General features: G+C 45.3%; 1 protein-coding gene across 3 annotated transcripts in view; it reads left to right on the forward strand.

Annotated features, from left to right (window-relative positions):
* The window catches only part of CPAMD8 (C3 and PZP like alpha-2-macroglobulin domain containing 8), a 54664-nt gene that overhangs the window by 19346 nt on the left and 11643 nt on the right, over positions 1-23675 (forward strand). For all 3 annotated transcript variants that reach the window (XM_068996904.1, XM_068996906.1, XM_068996905.1), the window contains exons 20-37: positions 85-316; positions 935-1088; positions 1672-1814; positions 2270-2321; positions 2997-3295; positions 3694-3919; positions 4461-4637; positions 7497-7578; positions 9037-9193; positions 9640-9714; positions 11544-11709; positions 12369-12455; positions 13334-13470; positions 14471-14626; positions 15006-15068; positions 15441-15679; positions 18667-18754; positions 23457-23531. In XM_068996904.1, the coding sequence (XP_068853005.1) occupies positions 85-316; positions 935-1088; positions 1672-1814; positions 2270-2321; positions 2997-3295; positions 3694-3919; positions 4461-4637; positions 7497-7578; positions 9037-9193; positions 9640-9714; positions 11544-11709; positions 12369-12455; positions 13334-13470; positions 14471-14626; positions 15006-15068; positions 15441-15679; positions 18667-18754; positions 23457-23531 (2608 nt within the window). The remainder of the gene's footprint in view (positions 1-84; positions 317-934; positions 1089-1671; positions 1815-2269; positions 2322-2996; positions 3296-3693; positions 3920-4460; positions 4638-7496; positions 7579-9036; positions 9194-9639; positions 9715-11543; positions 11710-12368; positions 12456-13333; positions 13471-14470; positions 14627-15005; positions 15069-15440; positions 15680-18666; positions 18755-23456; positions 23532-23675) is intronic.

Raw genomic sequence — 23675 nt, forward strand, 5'->3', positions numbered from 1 at the left:
CAAAATGTTAAGCTGTGCTTTAACATCATTAAAAATCATGTAATTAATGTGATGAACCCAAGTCATTCCACGTTCTTTTGGCAGTAACAGCTCAGGGGAAGCCCAGCTGCACGTGGAGGTGCCCGACTCCATCACCACGTGGATCACGGAGGCCGTGGCTCTGTCTGAGGAGAAGGGGCTGGGAATTGCCAGCCAGACCGAGCTGAAGACCTTCAAACCTTTCTTCATCGACTTCACTCTGCCCTACCACGTCATCCGGGGCGAGCAGACCAAGATCCCTCTCACTGTCTACAACTACCTGGCCCTGTGTGCAGAGGTAACAGCTCAGTTCTCCCTCCTGACTCTATCCTGGGTTATCACCACGGCTGGTGGGTGATCTACAGGCCACAGTAGATAAGGTGCCAGGCTAACACAGGGGTGAGGTCAGCAGAGGTGCTTTGAAAAGATAAATATTGCTTTTTAAATTCAAATAAATGTCACTGCTTTCTTTATAGTAACACGTGTAGTAGTCTGAAGTGTCTTGCAGCACTTCAGGAAAACAAATGTTGAAAAATACGGGGAAGACAATAAGGGAGATCATGCTGAACCACAGAGGAGAATTTCCATCATAATCAAAAAGCTGCCAAAAATATTTTGAAGGAATATTTTGAATTTATTTTGAAGGGATTTTTTTTTTCCCAAGGAATCCTCTCTCCCTTGATGTTTTCTTCTCACACTCCCCATCTGCCCAGCTCCAGCAGCATCTCCTAGAAATACATGTAGAATTGCTGAGCTGAAAGTACTGCTCTCAGTCAAATCCATGGCTATCTGAAGAGTGAACAATCTGCATTCTGTGATTTTTATGAAGCATTCTGCAGGTTTCACTCCTTCACATGGATCAGTTTGGCTTTGCAGCTGACATTTCCAACGAATGACATTCCCAAAACTTTCGCAGGTCCACGTGAAGATTTCTGTCCCAAAAGGCATCAAGTTTGTTGGGCACCCTGGGAAGCACCACCTGACCAGGAAGAAATGTGTGGCCCCTGGGGAAGCCAAACCCACCTCCATCGTTCTGTCCTTCAACGAGCTGGGCCTGAGCAACATCACTGGTAGTACACAGCTAAAACCAGCTTGTTGGTGCTTGAAGGGGTTTTACAAGTGTTTCTTTTGATTCCTCTCTCAGGAGAAAATTCTTATTTCCCTATTGCCCCAATTCCTCTGATCCACTTGCTGCCAGCTTGGCCTTTCAACCTTGTTTATTGTAGGAACAAACTCCCTGCCTGTGATGCACAGAATGTACAAACACACGCCAGGAGATTCTCTGGTCATCAGCTTTCCTGCTGTGATATTTGCTCGTGCAAGGCTGGACCTGTTACATTTCCCTGAAGAAATCAGGGGAAATTTTTAAACAAGAGAAAAGCAACAAATTCTGTGTGTCTTTCAACAAATAATCCCAGCAAAAACTGTGCAACACTGAAAACTAGGAAGGAGTTTCTCTGTTGCCCCATGACTGTCCAAGTATTGCCTAGTTTCAGATGTGATCACTCAAATATGGATCAAGGGAGTATGGGAGAGTTGTAATTGCAGCACTTGATGTGTTGTTAATCAGCTGTCTCTAATTAGTTTAGATCTCTAACTTCTAGACATCTTCCTATCTCAAAATCTCTGCTGCTTTTCCCTTCTGTTTCTTAGCAAAAGCTTTTGCCTACGGTGGGACCAATTGCTGTCAGGAGGGGATGCAGACCCTAAAGAGTGGCAAACATTCAGAGGACTCTTACATGGACAAAAGGATCCCCGTGGGAGTGGATTATGTTCGAAGCAGTGTCATTATTGAGGTGAGAAAATGCAAATTTATGGTAATTCAGGAAAAAAAAAATGCTTGGGCAAATTGTGAAATCAAACATGAATAGGTTTATAAAGATTCTCAGGTTGATTTGTGGCGTGTTCAAGAGATTGGAAATAATCAGCTTTAGTGGAACTTGGACAGAAAGAGCCCTTTTGGTTCAGAGCTCCTCTGGTGAATCTTCAGTACTGCTCAGGAAAAGAAGGAATGGAAATTTTATGGGATAAACTTGCCCGGTTAATCTAAGAAATGTGATCAAATGGAAGGTTCTCTGGCAGTGGTTAGCACATCTCTAGCTAACAGAACACTGTGCCATCACTCTTCTATCAAGGATGTAAACCACTGTACAGCAGCAAATATAATTTCTGTATTTTCCAAGTAAAACTGGAATCTGTTCCTGCTAATCCAAGCCCTGTGGTTTATGTGTGGATTTCTGTCTTTCTATAGCCAGAGGGACTGTCCAGAGAATACACCTACAGTGTGTTCTTCTGCCCAAATGGTAAGTTCATGATCTGAATGAGATATTCAGTTTGTTTGATTCAGTTTTGAAAAGAAACATTCGGCTTCATCTCATTAAAAAAAAAAAAAAATTAAAAAAAATCTTTGTTTCCATTTCTCTGTGATTGATGAGTTATGGTGTGTAGGAAGAACTTGTGAATAAAGAGTCTTTCTTACCTGGCTGGCTAATTATGAATTTGCTCTAACTGCCCAAGTGATTTCTGGAAATGGCCATTAAATTCCTTTACTTTATGGAACAGTTTAAGTATTCAGCACTGTGGACAGTAACTGGGACTGTACTTTATTTTCAGCTGGTGTTTTAAAATTCAGTTCTGGAATCAGTCTGTCCTTTCTGCCAGAGATTTGGATAGCTCAGAGTTGGCTGCAGTAGCTAAACAGAGATGCTTTTGACCACTAGATTAGAACTGAAAAATCGCTTGCTGAGTTCATAAGAAATTCAGCTGAGCAACTTGAAGGATCTTCTGCCTTGAAGGGGGTAAAAATAAAAGATGAGAAGAAGCATCTGTGTGTATTTTAACACTTTAAAAGAAGCTGGCAGAAACCCCATGTACTTAGGAAAAGTCTGTTTGAATTTCAGTTATCAGCCAAGGGTTATTTTTGATGTCTGTAAGACGAGCTCTAATTCTTAACCACATTCCCTCGTTTTTCTGACTAGAGAAAATACACATTTCCACACCTAACAAATATGAGTACCAGTACATGCAGAAACCTGCCCAGATGAGCCACTTTGACATCGCAGTGAAGGCCCACAACGATGCTCACCTGGCCCTGTCCTCTGGTCCCCACGACATGGCAGAGATGACAGAGATTGTTATCGGGGGACATCAAAACACTAAAACTTGGATTTCCATCAGCAAAATGGGAGAGCCTGTGGCCAGCAGGGACACACCTGGTATCCTCTCCTGGGATGAATTCCGCAGCTTCTGGATCAGCTGGAAAAATGGAGTTATCCAGGTACTGAATTCATCTGTGCAATGGTCTGGGAGTCCCTTTCTAAACAGAGTTTGGGCACACACAGAGCAGGTTTTCCTTGGTGTAGAAGGTGGGAGCTTCATTCCTGTTGCCTTTTCCCTCTGAAGCCCTGATCAGGCTGTTTTGATCAGAACAAACCTGCTTTTGCCACCGTTGTGTTCTCAGGACCTCAGTCCTCAACGTTTTTAGTGATGAAAGCCTTGAAGGCCAAGCCTGTGGAATTCTCATTGAACTTCCTTGGATTGCTTTGTGGGTGGGGAAGAGAGGGGTATTGCTCCATCTCCAATGCACATCTGGGTTAGGAGGTGTCCCAGCACACGTGGTAGAGTGACTCCACGTGTGTGGGCTCTTGGAACTCCATGGTCTCTTGTCCCTTTCAGGTTGGCCACGGTACTCGGGTGCTAAACGAATCTATTATTGTGGAGTGGACAGTCCCCAAACAGCTTGAGGTGAAGTACATTGGCTTTTCCACAGGCTGGGGGTCAATGGGAGAGTTTAAAATTTGGAGAAAAGAAGAGACTGATGAAAATCACAATGAAGCATTTACTCTTGGAGTTCCCCACAACATAATTCCAGGATCAGAAAGAGCTACGGCTTCAATAATAGGTATCAATTATCAGGAGGTATCACTTAGGTACCCGTTATCAAATGTGAACAGATGCTCCAGCTGTTACTTCTGACCAGTACTTGAGTAATGCACACCAGATAAGATAGACACAGGCACTTAAAGAGAGGTTTATCCCTGCTTAATTCTGGGGCAGATAATTCTTTTGGGTTTCTTTGTCACTTGTTTGAAGCCTTTTTGGGTTCTCAGCGGCTTAAAGTTGTGAGGGGCTTTGCAGGGGCACTGTCTGTTACAGTTCAAAGTATTTCTTTCATTATCATCCTCATCACAGATTGTGCCATGTTCCAAACTAGTCTGAACTGGGAAGTCATGGATAATCAAAGGCTGAAATGTGGAATTTCCTTAATCCCACAAGAGATTGAAGGGCTGAGACTCAACAGCTGAAGGACTTCCCACTTATGGTTTATTTAAGCTGACTCTGTGGTAGCCAGGAGATATTAGAGCAGTCAGGTTTTAATCATAAAACACCAAAAGTAAACCTTAATTGCTTGATCCTGAGCATGTCCCCTCTCTCTCAAACAGGAGATGTGATGGGTCCTACACTGAACAACCTGGACAACCTGCTGAGGTTGCCCTTTGGCTGTGGGGAGCAGAACATGATCCATTTTGCTCCCAATGTTTTTGTCCTGAAGTACCTGCAGAAAACCAAACAGCTCAGTCATGAGGTGGAGGTTGAAGCTACTGATTACCTTGTTCAAGGTAACTCATTGCAAGTGAATTTATAGATGGAGAAAAGGCTTTGAGTTAGAAGTTTTACTTGTCATGTCATTTATTTTCATCAAGAATAACCCAAGCAATGAGAATTCATCATTTCTTGCAGGATAATCTCACAAGTTGACAGATTTTAATGGCAAGATATTTTCCCTTGATATGTAACTTGTGTTTCCCTTCAGTAACTCCCAGTTCAGATGCATATTGATTTATCTTTATCTTTTTTTCCTTTGCTGATTTCTATGCTTAAAAATTTTTAAAAGTAAAGGAAAATGAAATTTAGTAGAAATCTGTATATTTTGGGGTTTTTGCTTTATTCATAAATTGTCTTTTCAAGCCTTTAGACACTAGAGTTATGGCTCTTTTCTGGACTTTTTTTTAACAGTATTTTCTTTGTAACAGTATACCAAAAATCAAAATTTAGCATCCAATGTAGTTAAAAACCTTCATTTTATGGCTCTAGGTTATCTGTCCTTTCAGTGTCCTGTCCTACTTTACTAAGCAGCTCAAAACAACCTTTTTGGGTTTTTTGCACTGTTTTTCTCAGCATTTGTTTTCAGAAGAGCCACGTGCAAAATAGTTTTATAACTAAGTGCAATTCTCAGGACAAGTAAGAATTCAGAGATCATTAAAAACAAGAGTGACCCAAAGGGACAAAGCTCTCTTGTGTATGAGTCAGACAATAGTCATGTCATGAAATCAGAGGTGACAGGGTTAGGTGGTTCTCCTCTGAAAATATAAATATAAAATGTAATATGCGAGATATTTCTTGTATTCAGCAGCAAAAGCCCAGTGCTGCTTCCTTTGCCTGGCTCCAGTCATTCCACTTGTAATTCTCTGTGCTTGCTGAGAGCAGTGAGGCAAAGGGAATTTGTTAATGGCCCAAGTCAGTGTTTCCTTTGCAACATCATTTGCTTTTGTTTCTTTTTATGAATCTGCAAACCTTCCAGGTTTTTGGCTCCAAACTCTGTTTGCTAATTAACCCTTACAGAAGAAACCCCCAAGAGTTTTAAACCCTTCTGCGTTTACTGGAGCCCTGCCAAGTATAAGGTTTAGATGGGAAATGCTCACTCCAGAAGGCTTTTGTGATTTACCAAGCCAGAAAACTTCTTCATCCCTTAATCATCCATCATGGAAAGTGCTGATACCCAACAATTCCCGTGTATTCCCTCTTCTTTAGAAGTGGCCTGGGCTAAACCAGTCAGTATTTTTTCTGCTTTCCCACAAAAAAAACCCCAGGTGAACAGGGGAAAACTGGAAAGAGGAACCTCTCCAGTGAGTCCCAGCATGCAGAGGATTGTTTAGAAAAGAGGAGGTTTCAGAAGAGCAAGCAAGGCATAAAGTCTGCGCCACTACCCACCAACAAGCAAAGAAGAATAAGAGCAAGAGTAATGAAGCATAATTCAGCTCAAAATCACAGAATCACAAAGTTTTCCTGAGTTGGAAGGGACCCACAGTGAGCATTGAGTCCAGCTCTGAAATTAATGGCCCATACAGGGGTCAAACCCACAGCCTGGGCAGTATTGGCACCATGAACACCCAAAAAGAGAAGAACAGAAACAATGAGACGAGTGATATAAAATATAAGGATTTAATGTGTCCTTATACACACTGGAAATGAACGTTGAGGAACTGTTTAGCAGGAAGTGCTCAGTAGTAAATTGTACCTGAGGCCTGCAGGGGGGAAAAAAAAGCAATTTAATTTAACATCTATTTTTTTGGAAGAGGAAAAAATAATACTGTTACTTGGCTTTCTGCCACGCATCTGTACCTATCCCACGACCCCCAAACAAAGATGTGGTGGCACCAAGAGCATCATCAATCTCTAGGTCTTCGTTCCTCTCATTTTTCAGGCCATTCCCTGTGAGCACTGGGGGACTACAAAGCAACTGGGAAGTGTGGGAGTCATGGGCAGCCCTTCCTCAGGGATTGAGGAGCTGCCTGTATCCAGAGGGGTCAGCAGAGAAACTCCACCTCCGGAAATGAAGCAATGATCCATTCCCATAAAAACGTCACGAGGTGTGGAATAAAACACCTTCTCCTGTGCTGCAGCATTTAGCAGGCATTGAATGTCTTTTGACACAATCTTCTTGCAGATCAGACTTTTCCTTATCAGAAATATCCATCCTGGAGTGTGTGACTCCAATGGGTGTTTTAGAGCTTTATCCAAGTGTGCCTTGTGTATTCATCCATGTGGAGGCTGTGTTAGGATGGGCAGTTCATGGTTATAGACAAACAGGTTTGAGAAACAAATTATTTCCTGAGTAGAAAGAGCATTTTGACTTTTTCTTCATTTTCAACTTTAGAAGACATTCCAGGAGAGAGTTCTTCTCTTCAGCATTCACCTTTTTAATAAAGATGTCTAAAACAAGCCTTGGGTCAGCCCTTGCACCTGGGAGGTGTTCACGTGCATTAAGATCACAGCTGTTGTTTTTATGTTACGTAAAGTTGTTCCAAGCAACAGCTTTGGGAAAAGTCTGAATCCAGCTGCAATGTCACAGGCAAAACATTTTCATTTGTAAATGGAAGTAAAATGGAAGGAGAGTGGCTGTATGCTTAAGTAAAAACCTTTTGACAGTGCATTTTTTTTCAGAGAAGTATCAGATTTTTAGCATTTCCAGTGTCAAAAAGGCAGGAGCTGCAGTGTCCCAGATGTTATCCTGAGCAGATTGCTGGATAAACTGCACACAGAGCTGGCTCTCGCTCACAGCAGAATAAGAAGCTGCCTCGGGCAGCAGAATCCCTTACACAAGTTGCCAGATGGTCTGAGTCTTCATTCACTTTAAACACTCGTTTTTCTCTGTGTGAGGAGATCTTGGACTCCCCCAATTCTTTTGTGACTTCCAGGCTACCAGCGCCAGCTGACCTACAAGAGGCAAGATGGCTCATACAGTGCTTTTGGGGAGAGGGACTCATCAGGGAGCATGTGGTGAGTGGCTATTTAAAACTGAGTTAGAAAAGTGCTAAGTGTTTGCTAAACGGGGAAAATACACAATTGGCTGGGAAAGAGGAGTAATTTTCCAGCTTCTCTCGTGGTATCACACCCAGTGGAGAACAGAAATAGTGCAATAATGTTCAGTGACTGCAGAACTGCTGTACAGAGCTGCTGAGTGCTCTAGCTACATTAGGAGAGGTGCTGTAGGTGATTCAGGACTCGGGAGCAGTTAGGAGAGTCAAATCTGCAAACAGGTCCAGGCTTCAGGCACAAAAGCTGTAGTTAAGGATCATATCTGCAACTGGAGTAGCAATTTATAGGTATTTAAGCACCTAATTCCATTAGGGAATGGAGTTTTACCTGAAGCACATACAGGGAAATGTGCTGTCTCTGCAAGTGGCAGAGGCTTCTATCAGGGTGGGTAAAAAACCCATCAAAACCAGCTCAAAACCCCCCAAAGACATCCTTATACCGTGTGCTTTCCATCCCCTGCTGCATGGAACAGTATGGATTTATGCTCTGGGAATATGTGCAGGACCTTTCAGAGTCCAACAACAGGAGAGCCAGGATTCTGAACCTGCGGGGTCAGTGCTGTGTCCCCCCAGGAGCCCTCGGCCTGTGAGGTTTGTGTGACATCAGCCCAGCCCCGAGGGCTCAGCTGTGGAGATCCTGGGCTTCTCATTCCTCTGCCTGCGCTGTCAGGTGCCTCCTCCATCTGCTCCATGTCTGGGTTTTCACTGCTTTCCCTCCCCAGCTCATGGCCAGGGAAGCACCACTGCTGCTGCTGCCTCCCTCTTCCTAAGATAGGGAACTTTTATCTCAGCTCCGGCATCTCCCAGTCCCTGGATGTGAAATATGGTGACACAGAATTACTCAACACTCGAAAAATCTCCTGCCAGGCAGCAGTGTTTGCTACCCTCCCATTCCTCAGGGGCTTGTAAATGCAATGACTCAATCCCCCAAAGCTGGCCAGTGCTCACACTTGTTGTCAGAGGTTTAGAATTCCAAAAACACTTCTGGTGCTTTCTTAAGTCTTAATTCTGTATAAAGTGTACCATAGCTTCAGGCTTTAGGAAAGGATCTGGGTTTCTTATGTGAAATATATTGATTCTTAATTTTAAAATATTAATTCTTAGCTTAAAAACTTTAATCATTTGGGCAGATGAGCACCTATAAAAAAGAGCTATATTTCAGAGTGTGCCATAATCATAATAAACACATCTTTGAGTTCTACTTTTCAATTTAGTTTGTTGAACCTTAATCCTTTTCTTATCAAAAGCCTGAACAGTGTTCAGGTGCTTTTATGTCCCATGAACATTTAAACAAAAATATTTAGTGTTTCCAAAAACATTTTTTTAAAAATTTGTGCTTTCTAAGAACGTTAATTTTCACTTACAGATACTTTATTCTGAATTTGTTTTCTCAGGAAAGATGATTAATTCATTTTTACAGGTTAACAGCTTTTGTCCTCAAGTCCTTTGCTCAGTCTCGTGGGTTTATTTTCATTGACCCCAAAGAACTCACAGCTGCCAAAGACTGGATCATCCAACACCAGAAAGAGGATGGCTCTTTCCCTGCTATGGGCAGGATACTAAACAAGGACATTCAGGTAAAAACCACACAGGATCAATGTGCAGCAAGAGCATTTTTGAAGTTATTATCAAAGCACAAAGCGATGCAGTTTGAATATGAATTTTGCACTTGAAAGGCTGGAATGCTATAGAGGGAACCAGGGACTTCAGTTCAAAAAGGTCTATCAGAAAGTGTCTGTGGGGTGCCCCCAGAGGACGGAAAGCAAGATGTGAAGTCTTACAAATACTGCATTAAATGTGTCCTCAGGTCACTGCCAGGGACAGCCGAGTCCTGGGTCCAACCAGTGTGGGCTTGGGTTCCTAAATCTTGTACTCCTTGTGTGCAAAGCAAAAGAAATTTGGTGATGCTTCAGCTTCTCCTCTAGTTCTAACACATCCTTTGTACTGCCTCAAAGTCCTTTTTTTCCTCCAGTGTCCTTTTCTCTAGTTTTCATCCAGTGGTTTGTGTTGTTTGCCCTTCCAGGGTGGGATCCATGGGAAGATCTCCCTGACAGCTTATGTGGTTGCATCTCTTCTGGAAACAGGTGTCACTTCTGAGGTAACAAAAGCTCAGCTAAACAGCTCTAAAAATTCTCTCTCCTCTATTTTTTAAACTTCATTTTGCTGCTGTTTGCCTTCAGAGGTTCTGTGCTTTCTAGAATGACTGAGAACATCCAGGGAAGAGAGGCTGCTGGAAAGCCTTGGGATTATTCTAAAGTTAAGGGATCTGTTCTGAAGTTGTTCAAGGTGGTCTCCCACCCTTCAACCATCAGTTCATGATTATTTCACCAAGCAAAACACCTCCCTGCAGCCCCATCCCTCAACCTCTCCCAGAAATTACTGCAAAAAGTGTTTTCTGCCTTGTAGCTTCAAGCTGTGAGTGCTGCCTGTGCAGATCCTGGGCTCTTGCCTGTAGAGACTCAAAAATCCTGGCTTGGTGCTAAAAGCAGTTTAACTTGGGGATCCAGAGAACTCTTGTGGTCTGGCTTGGCTTCAGTGGCCAAAATGCTACTGCTGTTAGATTACAGTGCCTTTGGAGAGCTGAGCTGCTGCAATGAGCTGGATCGAGGGCTCTGCAGAAAAATGTTTCTGTTCTTTGCGGTGAGACGGAGCAGGAACACTGCAAAGAAGAGAAACAGCTCTGTGGGAATGGCCAATTCTGCTGGAAGAAACACCCCAAACTTCCAGTACAGCTGGCATTTTAGGGATTCCTCCTTAAACTCATGGTAAAACAGTGCTCCTGCCCTCTGATGGGTTTCTGCCAGCGTGCAGTTTCATTAGAATGGAGATGTTTAGATAAGATTATAGTTGCACATTCCCAATAGCTAGGACTGGGAAGAGGTTCCCTTGCAGATGTTCCCTTGCTCTTTAGCCAAGGGAGAGGGCAGTGGTGGCTGTGCACAGGTAGAACTGCCTGGAAGATGGGAAGAGGAGGGGTAGTGGGTGTTGCAGCACCTCTTGGTGACCTGCTCTCAGACAAAAGGGCCCATTCTGGCACAACACTGCCATGAGTTTGTGGAGGTGTCAGAACAGCCTGCGCCCATTCAGGAGCTCTGATAACTTCAGCACTCCTCATCCATCCCTGTGGAGCCTGAAGAGTGAGACCAGGCTGCTGTTGCAAGCAGAGCTCACGGAGTAACTTCCTGCCTCCCTGTCAGCAGTGTCCCCCTCTGAGCAGTGATGTGATGCTCTCTCTGGGCTGCTGTGTGTCAAGGCAGCCCCAGAAGTGCAGTTTCTGTGGATTCTAATGGTTTTCCTAGAGGAGATTTGTGAGTGTTCCTAATGATCTTAGTTAGGAAATGAGGAAGGAGAAGGTTAGTGCCACAGGGAAATCAAAGGAAACCAAATTACATCAAGTCCAATTAAATTGTTTCTATAAATTATCAGAGCCACGTTCCTGCATGGTGAGGTCATTGGGGGAGTTAATAAAACATGTTTGTTGGCTGCAGGGACCCCTGGGAACCTTGGCCTTTATTATCCTCTGGCGTCTGCCAGACGCTCCGGAGTGTCAGGAACACAATCAAACCTACAGTACCGAACTCGCCTCTGCCCTGTTCATCTGCTGCCTTGCAGGGACGTGGAATTTCTTCAGCTTTAGGGGGAGAAAAGCGTGTCTCAGTGTTAGCATAAATCATTCTTGCTCTGCTGTTTGCTCCTTTTATTTTTTTTAAATTTTTGATGCATGGTTTTCTTAGGGTAAGTATCAATGTCATTCTGCAAAGAGCAAAATGTATCTTTCCTAAGTTATTAGGTTTTGCTGTTGTTTTTTTGTTTGGCCTTTTTGTTGTTGTTGTTTGTTTGTTTTTATGGGAATGATGTAACGAGTAATAAAGCAATTCTATCTTCTGAGACTGGTAAATATATCTGGGCTCTTTCCCCTGAATGTAGGAAGAAAGAACAGCTGTTGACAAAGCAAAACACTTCCTGGAGTCCAACCTGTACTCAGCAGAAGACCCCTACACGACTGCACTGACTGCCTACGCCCTGACCCTGCTGCACAGCCCCTCTGCGGCCGCGACGCTGCGCAGGATGAACAGCATGGCCATCACCCAAGGTACCGAGCTCCAGCCCCGAGCCTGTCCCCCTGCAGGAACAAGCAAACACAGCCTGAATGCTGGATTTGAGCTCCTGGAGAGGATGGGGCCTGGGGGATGAGGGATTCCTCACGGCACAGTTTGGCTTTGTAAAGCAAGAGCGCTCCTGGTTCTCTCTGGAGAGGGCTGAGAGCTCAGCTCCGCATGTGCAGCTAATGCTGATTCTGTGATTCTGCTGCAAGTGCAGCAGAATCACAGAATATCCTGAACTGGGAGGGATCAACTCATAAGTGAATGGCCCACACAGAGATCAGCCCCACAGCCTTGGTGTTCAGCAGCACCATTCTCTAACCAGCAGAGTGATCTCAGGTTGTTCAGAGGCTCTGCAGTGCTCTCCTCGCAGTGACAGAGTTTGCCCTGTCACACCTCACGTTCTCTGACAGCGTATTTTAACCCAAAAACCCAAGAATTACTTGATTTGTCACATTGAATCATCTTTGTCATTCCAAAGGGAGCCCCTTGCCCAGGGACTGGTTGCCCAAAAGGAGGGACAGCACAGCTCAGGGCACGGAGCTCCTCTGAGCCGAGGCAAAAGTGGAACTTGACCCTTCCTGTGCACAGAGGCTCAGCTGCACTCCTGCTCTGATAACACACATATTTCACTGCCCTCTTCTCCTAGATGGCTTTACACACTGGAGCCTCACAGGAACCCTTGTCACTGATGAAGACACCTTCATGGGCTTTAATGATGGACTCTCTCAATCAGGTAATCAGGCAGGAACCTGTGGTGCAAAGGCAGGGAAAAGGGAAGGAGCTGCCACACCAGCCTGCATGTATTGCAGTGAATTGGTTATACAGTACAAGGAATTCTGGAACTGTCTGAGGAAAGAGAGCTCAGAAAAGGCAGGTAATGTTATTCTGAAGGAATAAATGAGAGACAGAGCAGGTGCAGAGAGGAGGGGCTTTTCAGGCCCAGTGTCTCGTCAGCTTTCACTGCCATTATAAAGACAGAAGAGTGAGAGCCATGTGGGATTCTATCAGGGAGTAGTCATTTGAAAGGGAAAACTGAGGGAATGCAAATATATTTAATTTCAGAGCTATTTATCGCTGTGTTTTTAAATGGACCTAAGGATTGTATCACCAGTCACTGACACTTCAGCTGATTTTTCTAGACTTTAACTGTCAAAGCCACAGCAATGATGCTGTAGTTTTCAAGCCACTTAAAGCCACTGACTCTTTGGATATGATGCAGGTGCAGCAAGGTTCAAGAGGGATCTGACTGGATATTGTATGAAAACCTCAGGACAGGGCAGCAGCAGAGTAGAACTGGAGTGGGAGAGGAATTAGTTGTGGGACACAGTCAGGTAGAAGGGGTTTATCTATTGTGTGAATATCTTTATTATTGGTTACCTATTGTGTGAAGGGAAGCTTATGTTGAAAGCAGAGGTATCTTAGGGAGGTGAAGCATTTTGGGTGCGGACATTTTAACTCCCCTTTTCCTGTGTTTATTTCTACAGACTCTTGACTTGGTAAAATTATTTTTCAGTTAATAAATATTCATAGAACTATCTCTAGACCCATCTGGATTCCCACTTCTAGGTGGTATTTAGGTTATTTTTTTTTTAATTTCCCCCCTTCTTTCAGTTGTTTCTGCAGAAGTGGAAATGACATCTTATGCCCTTCTGACCTACACACTCCTGGGAGACGTGGCCTCTGCACTCCCTGTAGTCAAATGGCTCTCACAGCAAAGGAATGCACTGGGAGGATTCTCATCTACTCAGGTGGGCTGCCTCTGGAAAAGGTAGCTGGGATGCCTGCATTGTCAATTGATTCAGGAATGCAGTGTAGCACCCAGAGTGCTGAGAGGATTTCTCTGCCTGTTTTTAAGGGTTCTTACCCCCCTGAACAACACTGTTTTAACCTCCAGCCTTGGAAAAAATTACCAACGATCAGACAAGAACTAGAAAATACAGTGGTGTGAATTAGGTGATAGACTACAGTGTAAGATTGTCACAGGGTGAAAAATTTAGAGGTTTTGGGCTTCTCTTTGTAGTAAATAGATAAGAGTAAAAAATATCAAAATGGAGGATTGTTGTTGTTCTCTAAACCTTCTTCTCCTTCTTCTACCACTCCATGTTCTGCAGTAAAAGTAGTTTGGAATGATTGGATAGAGAATTCTGCAGTTCCTGCCCGTGTTACTGAATAATTGGTAGGAAAGTGAAAATAATGTACGTTTTTAGTAACTATTGGTTAAAATATCTTTAAAAGGCTGTGTAAATCTTGATAGAGAGACTCCACTCCTGCTTTTCTGTGCTCTATGCTATACCTGGGTCATGCTAGTGGCTCTGTTCCTCTGATAAGACTTAATAAACAACTATCTGGAAGCATTGAAACTCCAGGAAAAGTCTTGGTTTATCTTTGAAACTCCTTGCAAGGACTTTTAGAAAATTCTCTCCCATCAGGAGGGATTTGATTTATGGCATGGTTCAGTGTCAATGCAGAGTTTCCATCTTCCTGACAGAAATTGTTTGTGTTCTGCTAAGAAGAAAAACTTTCCAGTGCTCTTTACTGCTTCCTTCCTGGACTGGTAATTTGAAAGGAACCCAGACTTTGTCCTCACAGGTGCCTTTGATGGGAAAAGTGAGCAAAACCTGATGTTTCTTTTGCCATATGAATTATCAAGGAATATTCTGCATCCCGGGGCCAAGCACAGTTGTTTGGAAGTTTACTGTGCTCCTGTATTCTTCACTGTTCTGATTTCTCCTTCTTCTGACCTCCCAGGACACCTGTGTGGCCCTGCAGGCTCTGGCTGAATATGCCATCCTTTCTTACGTTGGAGGAGTCAACCTGACCATTTCCTTGGCTTCTACTAACCTGGACTATCAGGAGACATTTGAGCTCAACAAGATGAACAAAAAAGTCCTTCAGACTGCAGTGGTAGGTGGATTTGTGCAGGCAGATTTTCAAAGCACGTGAGCTGGGTTCTGAATGAGGGCTTGGATCAGTGATGGTAAAAGCAAAAGTTAAACATTGAGACCTGTGGGGCTCTCTGGGTTTGTGGCTGGGTTCTGCTATGAAGGAGACAGCACTCCAAATTAAAGGCATTTTTCACCATAACCAATGCCTGATGTTTATTTTGTGCTGCTGTTTGTCTCTGCCATTGTAAGTGCAGGGGGTGAAGAGACCAATCCATGTTCATTTCATTTCTGCAGTGTCCTTTGTAAAGATATTTTGTACAGAACAGAGCTAAATCTAATATTGATTTCCATTCTGAGTGCCATGTCTTGTGTGTGTCTCACCTGTGGATTCTCCCCAGATCCCCAGTATTCCAACAGGGCTGTTTGTGAGTGCCAAAGGTGAAGGCTGCTGTCTGATGCAGGTAAGGTTGCCGTGGGGCTGGAGAAAGCAGGGGAGCAGATGATCTCTGTACTCACAGCCTGTTTGCTGCTTTTGTAATCCCAGTTTGCTGCGAGGAAGGACTTACACTTGGAATTTCTCCCAAAACAGTTCTATGACATGGTGTTGCTTTAATTTATGGAAGAGAATGCAATAGTACCAGCTCTGGTACAGCTTATATAGAGATAGAACTGTGTGGTAAAGCCTCTGTTGCCTCTGTACCTGCCACTCCCTCCCTCTGAACAGATCTTGTGTCTCTGTGCTGGTCTTTATGGGACATTTGCAGGTGCTTTGAAATGCTGGAGTTCTAATAAACCTCCCTGATTCGTTTTGCTTTTCCCTCTTCCTGCTGCAGATTGATGTCACTTACAATGTGCCTGATCCTATTGCCAAACCAGCTTTCCAGCTCCTGGTGAACCTGAAGGAGCCCAAGTCAGAGCAGCACCTCCAAGCCCCAAACCCGCTGCGCTCGGGCTCTGTCGACGAGAACCGCTCCGAAGCCCTGCACAGGGACAGGGCTCTGGGGGACGACGAGGACCCAGCCTCAGACCAGGACCACCGCGAGTACAAAGTCATCCTGGAGACCTGCACGAGGTAGGAAATGCCAGTCCTGCTCCCCACAGAATGTTTGGTTTGCTGATCAGCCCCTCTGTGCCAGGAAAAGCACCGAGCTCTCTCTTGCTGCACTGTCTGGATCTCACGTAGGGTGAGGCAGAACTTTCAGCCACCACTGTGGGTTGTGGGACAGAGTCATTCCATGGTCATTCTCAATAATTTCAGTGCTAAGTGTGCATCAAAGGTAGAGAAATAACAACAATGCCTTGAGGTTTTGTCACTGAGTCTCATTATTGCCTCTCCAAACCCTGAAGGTGACAAATGGGATGTCATTTGCTTGTACAAGGATGAAAAGAAAAAGTTCTGGATTATTTTCTTAAAAGTCTCAAAGAGCAAGGTAAATTCAGCTGGTTAACTAATACCTTCATTGTGTCAATAGTTTTATAAATCTGACTGACTTGAGTTTATTATTTGAGCTCCTTAGTGTTCAGTTTTGAACACCAAAAACCTAACAGAAGATGTTTGTTGCCATGGTACGAGTTTGGAATCTATGGTAAAGGCACAATACATGCAGGTATTTGTTAATAAGCTCTCAAAGGCTCATTCCTTATCTCCTTTTTCTATATAAAGAAATGTAAAATAATTTCTAAAGATGCCGTAATCCAGAAGTTTCCTTTCTAGCTCTCAAAGCACTTTACAGAGACATGAGCAGTTCTGTCACATTTTGTAGATTATAAAACTCAAGTCATTGAGAGAAAACAGCTTGGCTATAGACAAACAGCAGCAAGAATGGTTTCTGACCTGTATTAAATGCCCTTAGACGTTTCCCTTAAACACCCTGGTAGTGCTGCAATCACCAGGGGTTGCTGATCTCTTCACAAAATGTTTGGGTTTTTAGGGAGTTTGTTGGGAATTTGACCCGAGAGAGAGATAGAGAGCCACAAGCAGAGTAAATAAAGAGGGCTCACAGCATCCTGCTGTGCAACAGGAGAAACCATTCCCAAGAAATCAATAACTAATCTGTATGTTTGTGATCTGGAGCATGGCAGGTGGGGGGGGGGGGGGGGGCTGCTGCTTCACTGACCTCCAGCAGGAGAAGTCCAGTGAGTGGCCCAGGTGTGATTTGGGAAAATGGAAAATTCTGGCTCCTCTCTCGGTTTAATGGGAAACTCTGGCCCCCTTATCAGTTTAATGGAAAATTCTGGCTCCCCTATCAGCTTCTGTCCCCTTCCATCCTGCAGAGGCAAGGCCACAAGACTGCAGAGCTGCAGTGCCCCAGGGGAGGATGAGACCTTTTCCCTGTCCCACGCTTGCTCCTGGCCCACGAGGCCGTGCTGTGGCAAAGGCACTGCCCCCAAGTGCCACCACGTCACTGTGCCAACCTCTTCTCCCCCTGCCCAGGCTCTCAGCCTGTTTTGGGGAGAGGGTAAACTTCTTTCTTACAGCCTTGTCAGTGCCTGTAACCGAGGAGGCTGCCCTGCATCAGCACAACCTCTCTGCTGATAGTTCTGAAACTTCTGCCCTGGGAATTGCTGGAGCTAAGACAGAAATTTGAGAGGAAGCCCAGTGCAAGGAGATGGATTGCTTGGAAAGGAAACAAAAGCAAATGAAATCTTCCTTTCCTCCCCTCCTTCCTGTAATGACGCTCTCAGCTCCATCATCATCTTGCTCAGGCAATGTGAAGAGAGGAGTGCAGCTAAGGATGACAACTGAGACATTTTGAGCTGAGGGTGTTCTCAGAATGTAATGAAGTGTTGTCATGCTCAGTGACGTCCCTGGGGCACTTCTGAAGGGTTAGGGAGAACACAGGGTGGAAAATAGAAAGCTGTGATGTATAACAGGGATGGGGGAAACGCAGGCAAAGGGATCCTGTATGATTTATTAGGGAGTGTGGAGCATGGAGTTAGGTGGGAATTAACAAGGCTTAATGTCTCTGGGAGCCTGGGAGCCCTGAAGAGCCTCACCCAGAGCCAGCTGGCTCTGTCCCCAGGCCACCTCATGCTACTGTGGGCGTTGGGCTGGGGTGTGGCATCCCAGCCTCAGCCAGTTCACCACCCCCTGAGCTGAGGGGGCTCCAGAGAGAGGGGCCCTGCTGGAGCCAGCTCAGAGCTGGCAAATTTGGTCCTGGAAGCTGTGGAACTGTGTTTTTTCAGTGCTGGGCATGAGCTAATGAGCCCTGCTGGGCCCACGCTCAGGTGGTGCACAGCAAACAGGTGAGCTGCCAAGGAGGGAGGGCTGGGAGGGCAGAGAAAAGGAGCCTTGTTCTGGGATTCCAGGAGCTGCATCAGGATGGAGATTCCTCTGCCATGCTGCAAAAAACAAGACCTTTGCAATGGCCCCAGCAGACTTTCTCCCTTTCCTGTGTGGGGTTTTATCTGTGCACACTTACAACAGCTCAGTTCCAGTGGGTTTTCTGAGTTTTCAGTTATACTCTGGAAGATGGCATAGGCAGTGAACTCTTTAACACCAGTAAAGAGGCAGTGACTTTGCTGACTCCTTAGCAAAAGCCCTTTTCTCAGAGTCAATTAGGGGTGAAACAGCCGTTTATGAAACCCCAGGGCTGAATGACCTTGCCTGCTGTTGGGAATTAACATCCCTCTCCCACCACAGTCCATCTACAGCCCTCCTCTTGGGGTGGAACAGAAGTTTCCTCTACTCCAAGGGTTTATTTCCTCTTGCCAAGCGCATTTTCTCAGTGATGAATTGAAAAAGAAAGCAAGGAGTCCCACAGGGGCTACATCCCTCTGCTTTTCTGCCTCTGTGTGCCAGGACACCTCCTACACCTCTACCCTCTGTGAGCTGGACAGAATTTTGTTAAATAAAAGCAGAAAAGGGGATTTTAAAAAACCAAATAATCTGGCTTTCCACAAGCCCTTCAACGAGGAGAGTCTTTTAATAGGTTTTTTTTTTTCTTCTGAAGCTGGTTTCTCCATTCTAAGTCGTCCATTTGTTGAGCTGGATCTTGAGCTTGTTCCCACTTTCTCTCTTTTTGTTCCCATTTTCTCTCTTTTTGTTCCCATGGGAAGATGGCTGCACTCTGGATCCTCGAACATGGCTGTGTTGGAGGTGCCTTTGTTCTCAGGGTTTCGAGCAGATATTGAGAGCCTGGAGCAGGTAAGGGGATGGAATGGGAGTGCAGGGCTGGGACATGGACCTTAACTGGGAGGGATTCCCTTCGAGGGACAGGAGGAGGCCACTGAATGTCAGAGCACTGCTGAAAAGATGCAATTAAAACTGGGAAGGGGGAGGAAGAGATTTCACATGTCAAAAAGTCTCTGAAATGAGTGAACAGACGTCCTGAGCAGGCTGAGCAAACCCAGCCTGGCCAAGCCAAGGTTTTCCTGAGCCAGTGCACAGTAATTAACTGAGACCCTTCGGAAAAGCTGAAGTGCAAATGTGCTCTAACAGGAGCTGTTTATGGCTGCTTAGTGGGCTGTGTTATCTCCAACATCTGGATCCCATTTCTTTGGAGGCTCTGTGTCTTGGAATTTTTTGCCCTTTTTTTTTCCCCCCTTCTCTCTGGGAGAACATCGTGTTTCCTGCAGCCAAGCTGAGGTGGACAGAATGTGCCTCGTGCCCAGCCAGCCCTTTAGGGCAGATGAACTGTAATCTTGAGCTTTGCTTTATGTTTGTGGAAGCATTGCATTCATTACAACCCATAACATTTCATGGAACATTGCATTTGCTGGTGGGGTGAGTGCTGCAAAGATTTTTATTTTTTTTTAAAGGCTGTTTAACTAAAGAGGTGTAAAATTTTGCATCCTTGAGAGCTGGTGAAGAGCTAAAAAATATTTTGCTTCTAAAAGATCTCTTCTGTCAATAACTTCATCTCATTATATTGGGAAGGGGAAAGAATTTTTAAGTAAAATGATTGTGAAGTTTAATTTGATATCCTAGTTCAAGGAGGAGTGTACATTGCTTTATCTTCTCTAGGATTTCACTTGATTTGGCTATTTTATAATTGAAACACCATTGCATATCCTTGGAGGAAAAAGCCCTCTGGAGGGGTTTACAGTCCATGTCAGAAGCTGCTGTCAAGATGTCTCCTGGGGTGTCCCTGAAGCCACAGAAATTTCTGTATCAGTCCCTGAGAAGGAGTTGCATCCTTTCAGAACTGGGGATCAGATATGAAATTATTCCTACAAAGAGAAAAACTGAAGTTATTTATATCAGTTCACAAGCTGCACATGGAGAAATCTGTTTTCAAATCCAAGCATGTAAAACAGATCGGTTTTTATTTGCCTTTGAGTCTGATATTTTCTCTCATGCAACAAACTGAATATGGCTGTTCAGGTGGGGCAAGGCCAGGAGTAGGAGCTCTCCAGTATCCCCATGGGAAGAGAAAGGGGGAAAATTAGGTGAAGGGGCCTGCAGTGGGCTTGGTTCCTGTTTTCTCTCCTCTGCTGAAGGTGCTGGGGTGACAGTCGTGTGTAGTGCTGTCAAGGAAGTTCTTTCATTGTCATTCATGTAAAAAACAGCAGAAAAAATATGGATGAAAACCTGGCTTAGAACCAGAGAGAGCTCAAAATGGCCCAGGAGAAGAACAACAGGATATCTTTATGGTGCTAAACATATGGAATGTTCTACAAGCAGAGGGAAAGGGTCGAAAGAGAGAGCATGAAGGGGTTTTCATTGCAGAAGAACAGGAAAGTTGTTAAGGAACATATCCCTGTATGCCTTGGTTTTTTTTTTTCTCTGCAGTGGGCTAAGAAGAAATGACAAATTTGGGTGAATGTCTCCATTCCTGGTGTCAGCAGGGGACAGAGTTGAGGGTTTCTAGGCTGAGGAACCAGAGAAGGTCCCACATGCCTTTGTGTTACTGTCCCTGAACACTTTCCCCTTTGCCAGGGCAGCTCTGCTCTGGGGCTGGTGCCACGGCTGGGCCAGACACAGGTGTCCCAGGGAAGGACTTGGGAACCAAACAGGCTCAGTTTGTGTTGAGTTACTGCTCAGAGGCTGCTGTGTGCAGCCCCTCCTGTGCTGTGTGTGATGGTTTGAGTGTTCTGAGCAGAGAAACTCTGAGAATAATTGGGAATAAATGATCAGTGTGAGGATATGCTGTCTTCAAGGGGCACTGATTCTGGTACCCCACTGAACTGGCTGTGTGATGTCTCCAAACACTTCTGTTTGCAGTAGATCCCAGAATGGTTTGGGTTGGAAGGGACCTTAAAGCCCATCCAGTGCCACTCCCTGCCATGGGCAGGGACACCTTCCACTTTCTCAGGGTGCTCCAACCTGGCCTTGGACACTTCCAGGGATGGGGCAGCCACAGCTGCTCTGGGCACTCCGTGCCAGGACCTCACAGCCAAGAATTTCTGTCATATGTGTGTGAGCCCAGAGGGCTCTGCTGCTCCCATAACCAGATCAGAATTGCCTCCTTTGGAAAGAGGGAGATTTTCCTAAATTGGGAAGGATTTTGCATCTTCAAGAGGGAATGTTCCCCTTGAAGAGCTGAATTCCATGGGTTTTTATTGCAGAAACCCTTTTGCATCTCTAAAAATGAAACGTGGTGACAAAGCTCAAGCACATCTGTAGACAGGCAGTGAAGGTGCAGATACAACCCCACCTGCACATTCACCTCTGCTGTGGGACTGGGGAGAAGAGAAAGATCTGGGGGGACCTCAGAGCCCCTTTCAGACCCTAAAGGGGCTCCAGGAGAGCTGGAGAGAGACTGGGGACAAGGGCTGGAGGGACAGGACCCAGGGAATGGCTTCCCAGTGCCAGAGGGCAGGGCTGGATGGGAGATTGGGAAAGAATTGTTCCCTGGGAGGGTGGGCAGGCCCTGGCACAGGGTGCCCAGAGCAGCTGGGGCTGCCCCTGGATCCCTGGCAGTGTCCAAGGCCAGGCTGGACATTGGGGCTTGGAGCAGCCTGGGACAGTGGGAGGTGTCCCTGCTCATGGCAGGGGGTGGAACAAGAAGATCTTTGAGATCCTTTCTAACCCAAACCATTGTGCTTTCTTCACGGCTGCCAACCTTGGACCCAACATGAAACTCACCCACTGAAGCCCCAGGATAGTTTCACCATATATTTTTGGACACCACCTTGAGCAGAGGCAAGTCCCATCCTTGCCCCTGCTGCCTTTTCCCTGCCACCCCAGCCGTTCCCTGCCCTGCTGTGGAGGGGCTGGGCTGTAAATCAGGATTTTCCCTGCCAGGGGAACAGGGTGGGAGCAGCCCCACGTGCAGCCCCGGGGCAGCGCTGCTTAATGAGCGCTCTGTGCACACCCCGGGCAGCCCGGCCACAAATCCTCCTAATAATGCTGGGTGTCGACAGGGTCGGGAGGTCACCCCGGGCTGGGATATATCAAACCTCACCAGAAAAAACGCGGCTTTAGCTGAGCTGAGCAGTTCCCGGTGGCGCCGGCGTCTCCGAGCCCTCATAAAAGGACTGTCTGCAGCCATCGACTGCTGAGTAATAACAGCCACCATCAGGCCCCTAAAATTATAAGGACAAATTAAATTGGCCCTTTCCATATTGTGTGGGACTTAAACACATGTTCCTTGGATTGTTACAGGAATAGCAGGAAGCTGGGGAGCAGGGTTTTACAAGTAGGAGCACTCTGCCGAGGGGAGTCACAGCTAAAGCTGCTGGTGGCAGGTTTGGGCAAACGTCAGTGGGAATGCTGCTTGTTTCATGTCATTCTAAATAATAATAATAGTAATAATTATTATTATAATGATGATGATGATGATAATAATAATGATTCGTTCCCCTTTCCGCAGAGATTGTAGCCTGAGATCTCAAAATAACTTAAGAATGTTAAAAAACAAACAAAAACCCCAGAAGAATATCCCTACATTGCAAATGGGATTGTCTGACAGAGGTTGAAGTAATGGGACAGTTTGGAGAGTAGAATTATAGAATAGAGTGCTCTGGCTCTTTCTTGGCTCCCCAAACTTTGATTAAAACACTAAAGTCCTTTTCCACAGACCCTCATCCTCCCCAGCTTTAGGATTAGATGTTTTCCACGTGACAGATGCATTCTAAATACAAATTATCAAAATAGTAATGCTTGATCAAGCAGGACAGTCATGGTATTGAGATGTTCCAAATGCAGAAATCATAGGAGGAACTTTTGGAGAATTGAAAATAAAGGTTTGGAGATGTGGGAAGTGCCCTTAGAATCGTGTCCAGATGTTCCTTAGGTGTGCAGATAAAAAGCAGAAGAGGTGAGTCTGCAGGCCTGCCTGGTACAATGCAAATCCCAAATCCCTGGGCCTTGAAGGGAGAGAAGATGAGGAGCAGAGGCCTGGCCTGACCCCATTTGTCAAAAGGGAGGGTGCCTGGGGCTCTTTCAAATGGCTGCTCTTTTCAAATGTGAGGATTAATTTTCCTGGCAGAAGAATGTTTTGGATTTTTCAGCTGGTGGGAGGAGGGGACCTCCAATACCCGGTGCGATCCAGCAGCGAGGTTCCCTGGTGGTCTGAGGGGGTGTAACTGAGAGACTTTATTGAGTGGTTTGGGGTCTCTGAGGTCTTGCCTTGGTACTGAAAACCATCTGGGAGCTGCTCGATGAGATTATGGATGAGGTGTCAGCAGAGCCCCAGGGGGATAAATGCCCCAGGGACAAGGAAGAGCCCTCAGCTGATTCTCCTTGCAAGAATTCCTCAGCAGGACACAGGGAAGGACACAGGTGGCTTTTCCCCCTGACAGTAACTTCAATCTCTTTGCATCCTTTTCCAGCAGAAGAAATCCCTGGAGTTTAGTGCCTGACCAGTTTTCTAAGCAGTCTGAAATCTTTCTTACTCTCTCATGTCTACCTGTTTTCTATAAGATGAGATTAAACATGTTGGCTTATTTTCTTTTACCCCCAGTTATTGATGAACAAGCAGATTGGGTTAAAAAGATATGAAGTGGATGGAAGAAAAGTCCTATTTTATTTTGATGAGGTAATGACTATTTTTCTTATAATTATATTGGATTTTACTGAAAGGCAAATGATCAGGGGATGAGGCACAGGCAGAGTGTTGGGGTCCCTCAGGGGTGAGGATCACTCTGCAGCTTTAACTGGCCAGTGCCTGAGCCTCTTTTGC

This window comes from Aphelocoma coerulescens, chromosome 28, assembly GCF_041296385.1.
Source record: "Aphelocoma coerulescens isolate FSJ_1873_10779 chromosome 28, UR_Acoe_1.0, whole genome shotgun sequence".
NCBI lineage: Eukaryota > Metazoa > Chordata > Aves > Passeriformes > Corvidae > Aphelocoma > Aphelocoma coerulescens.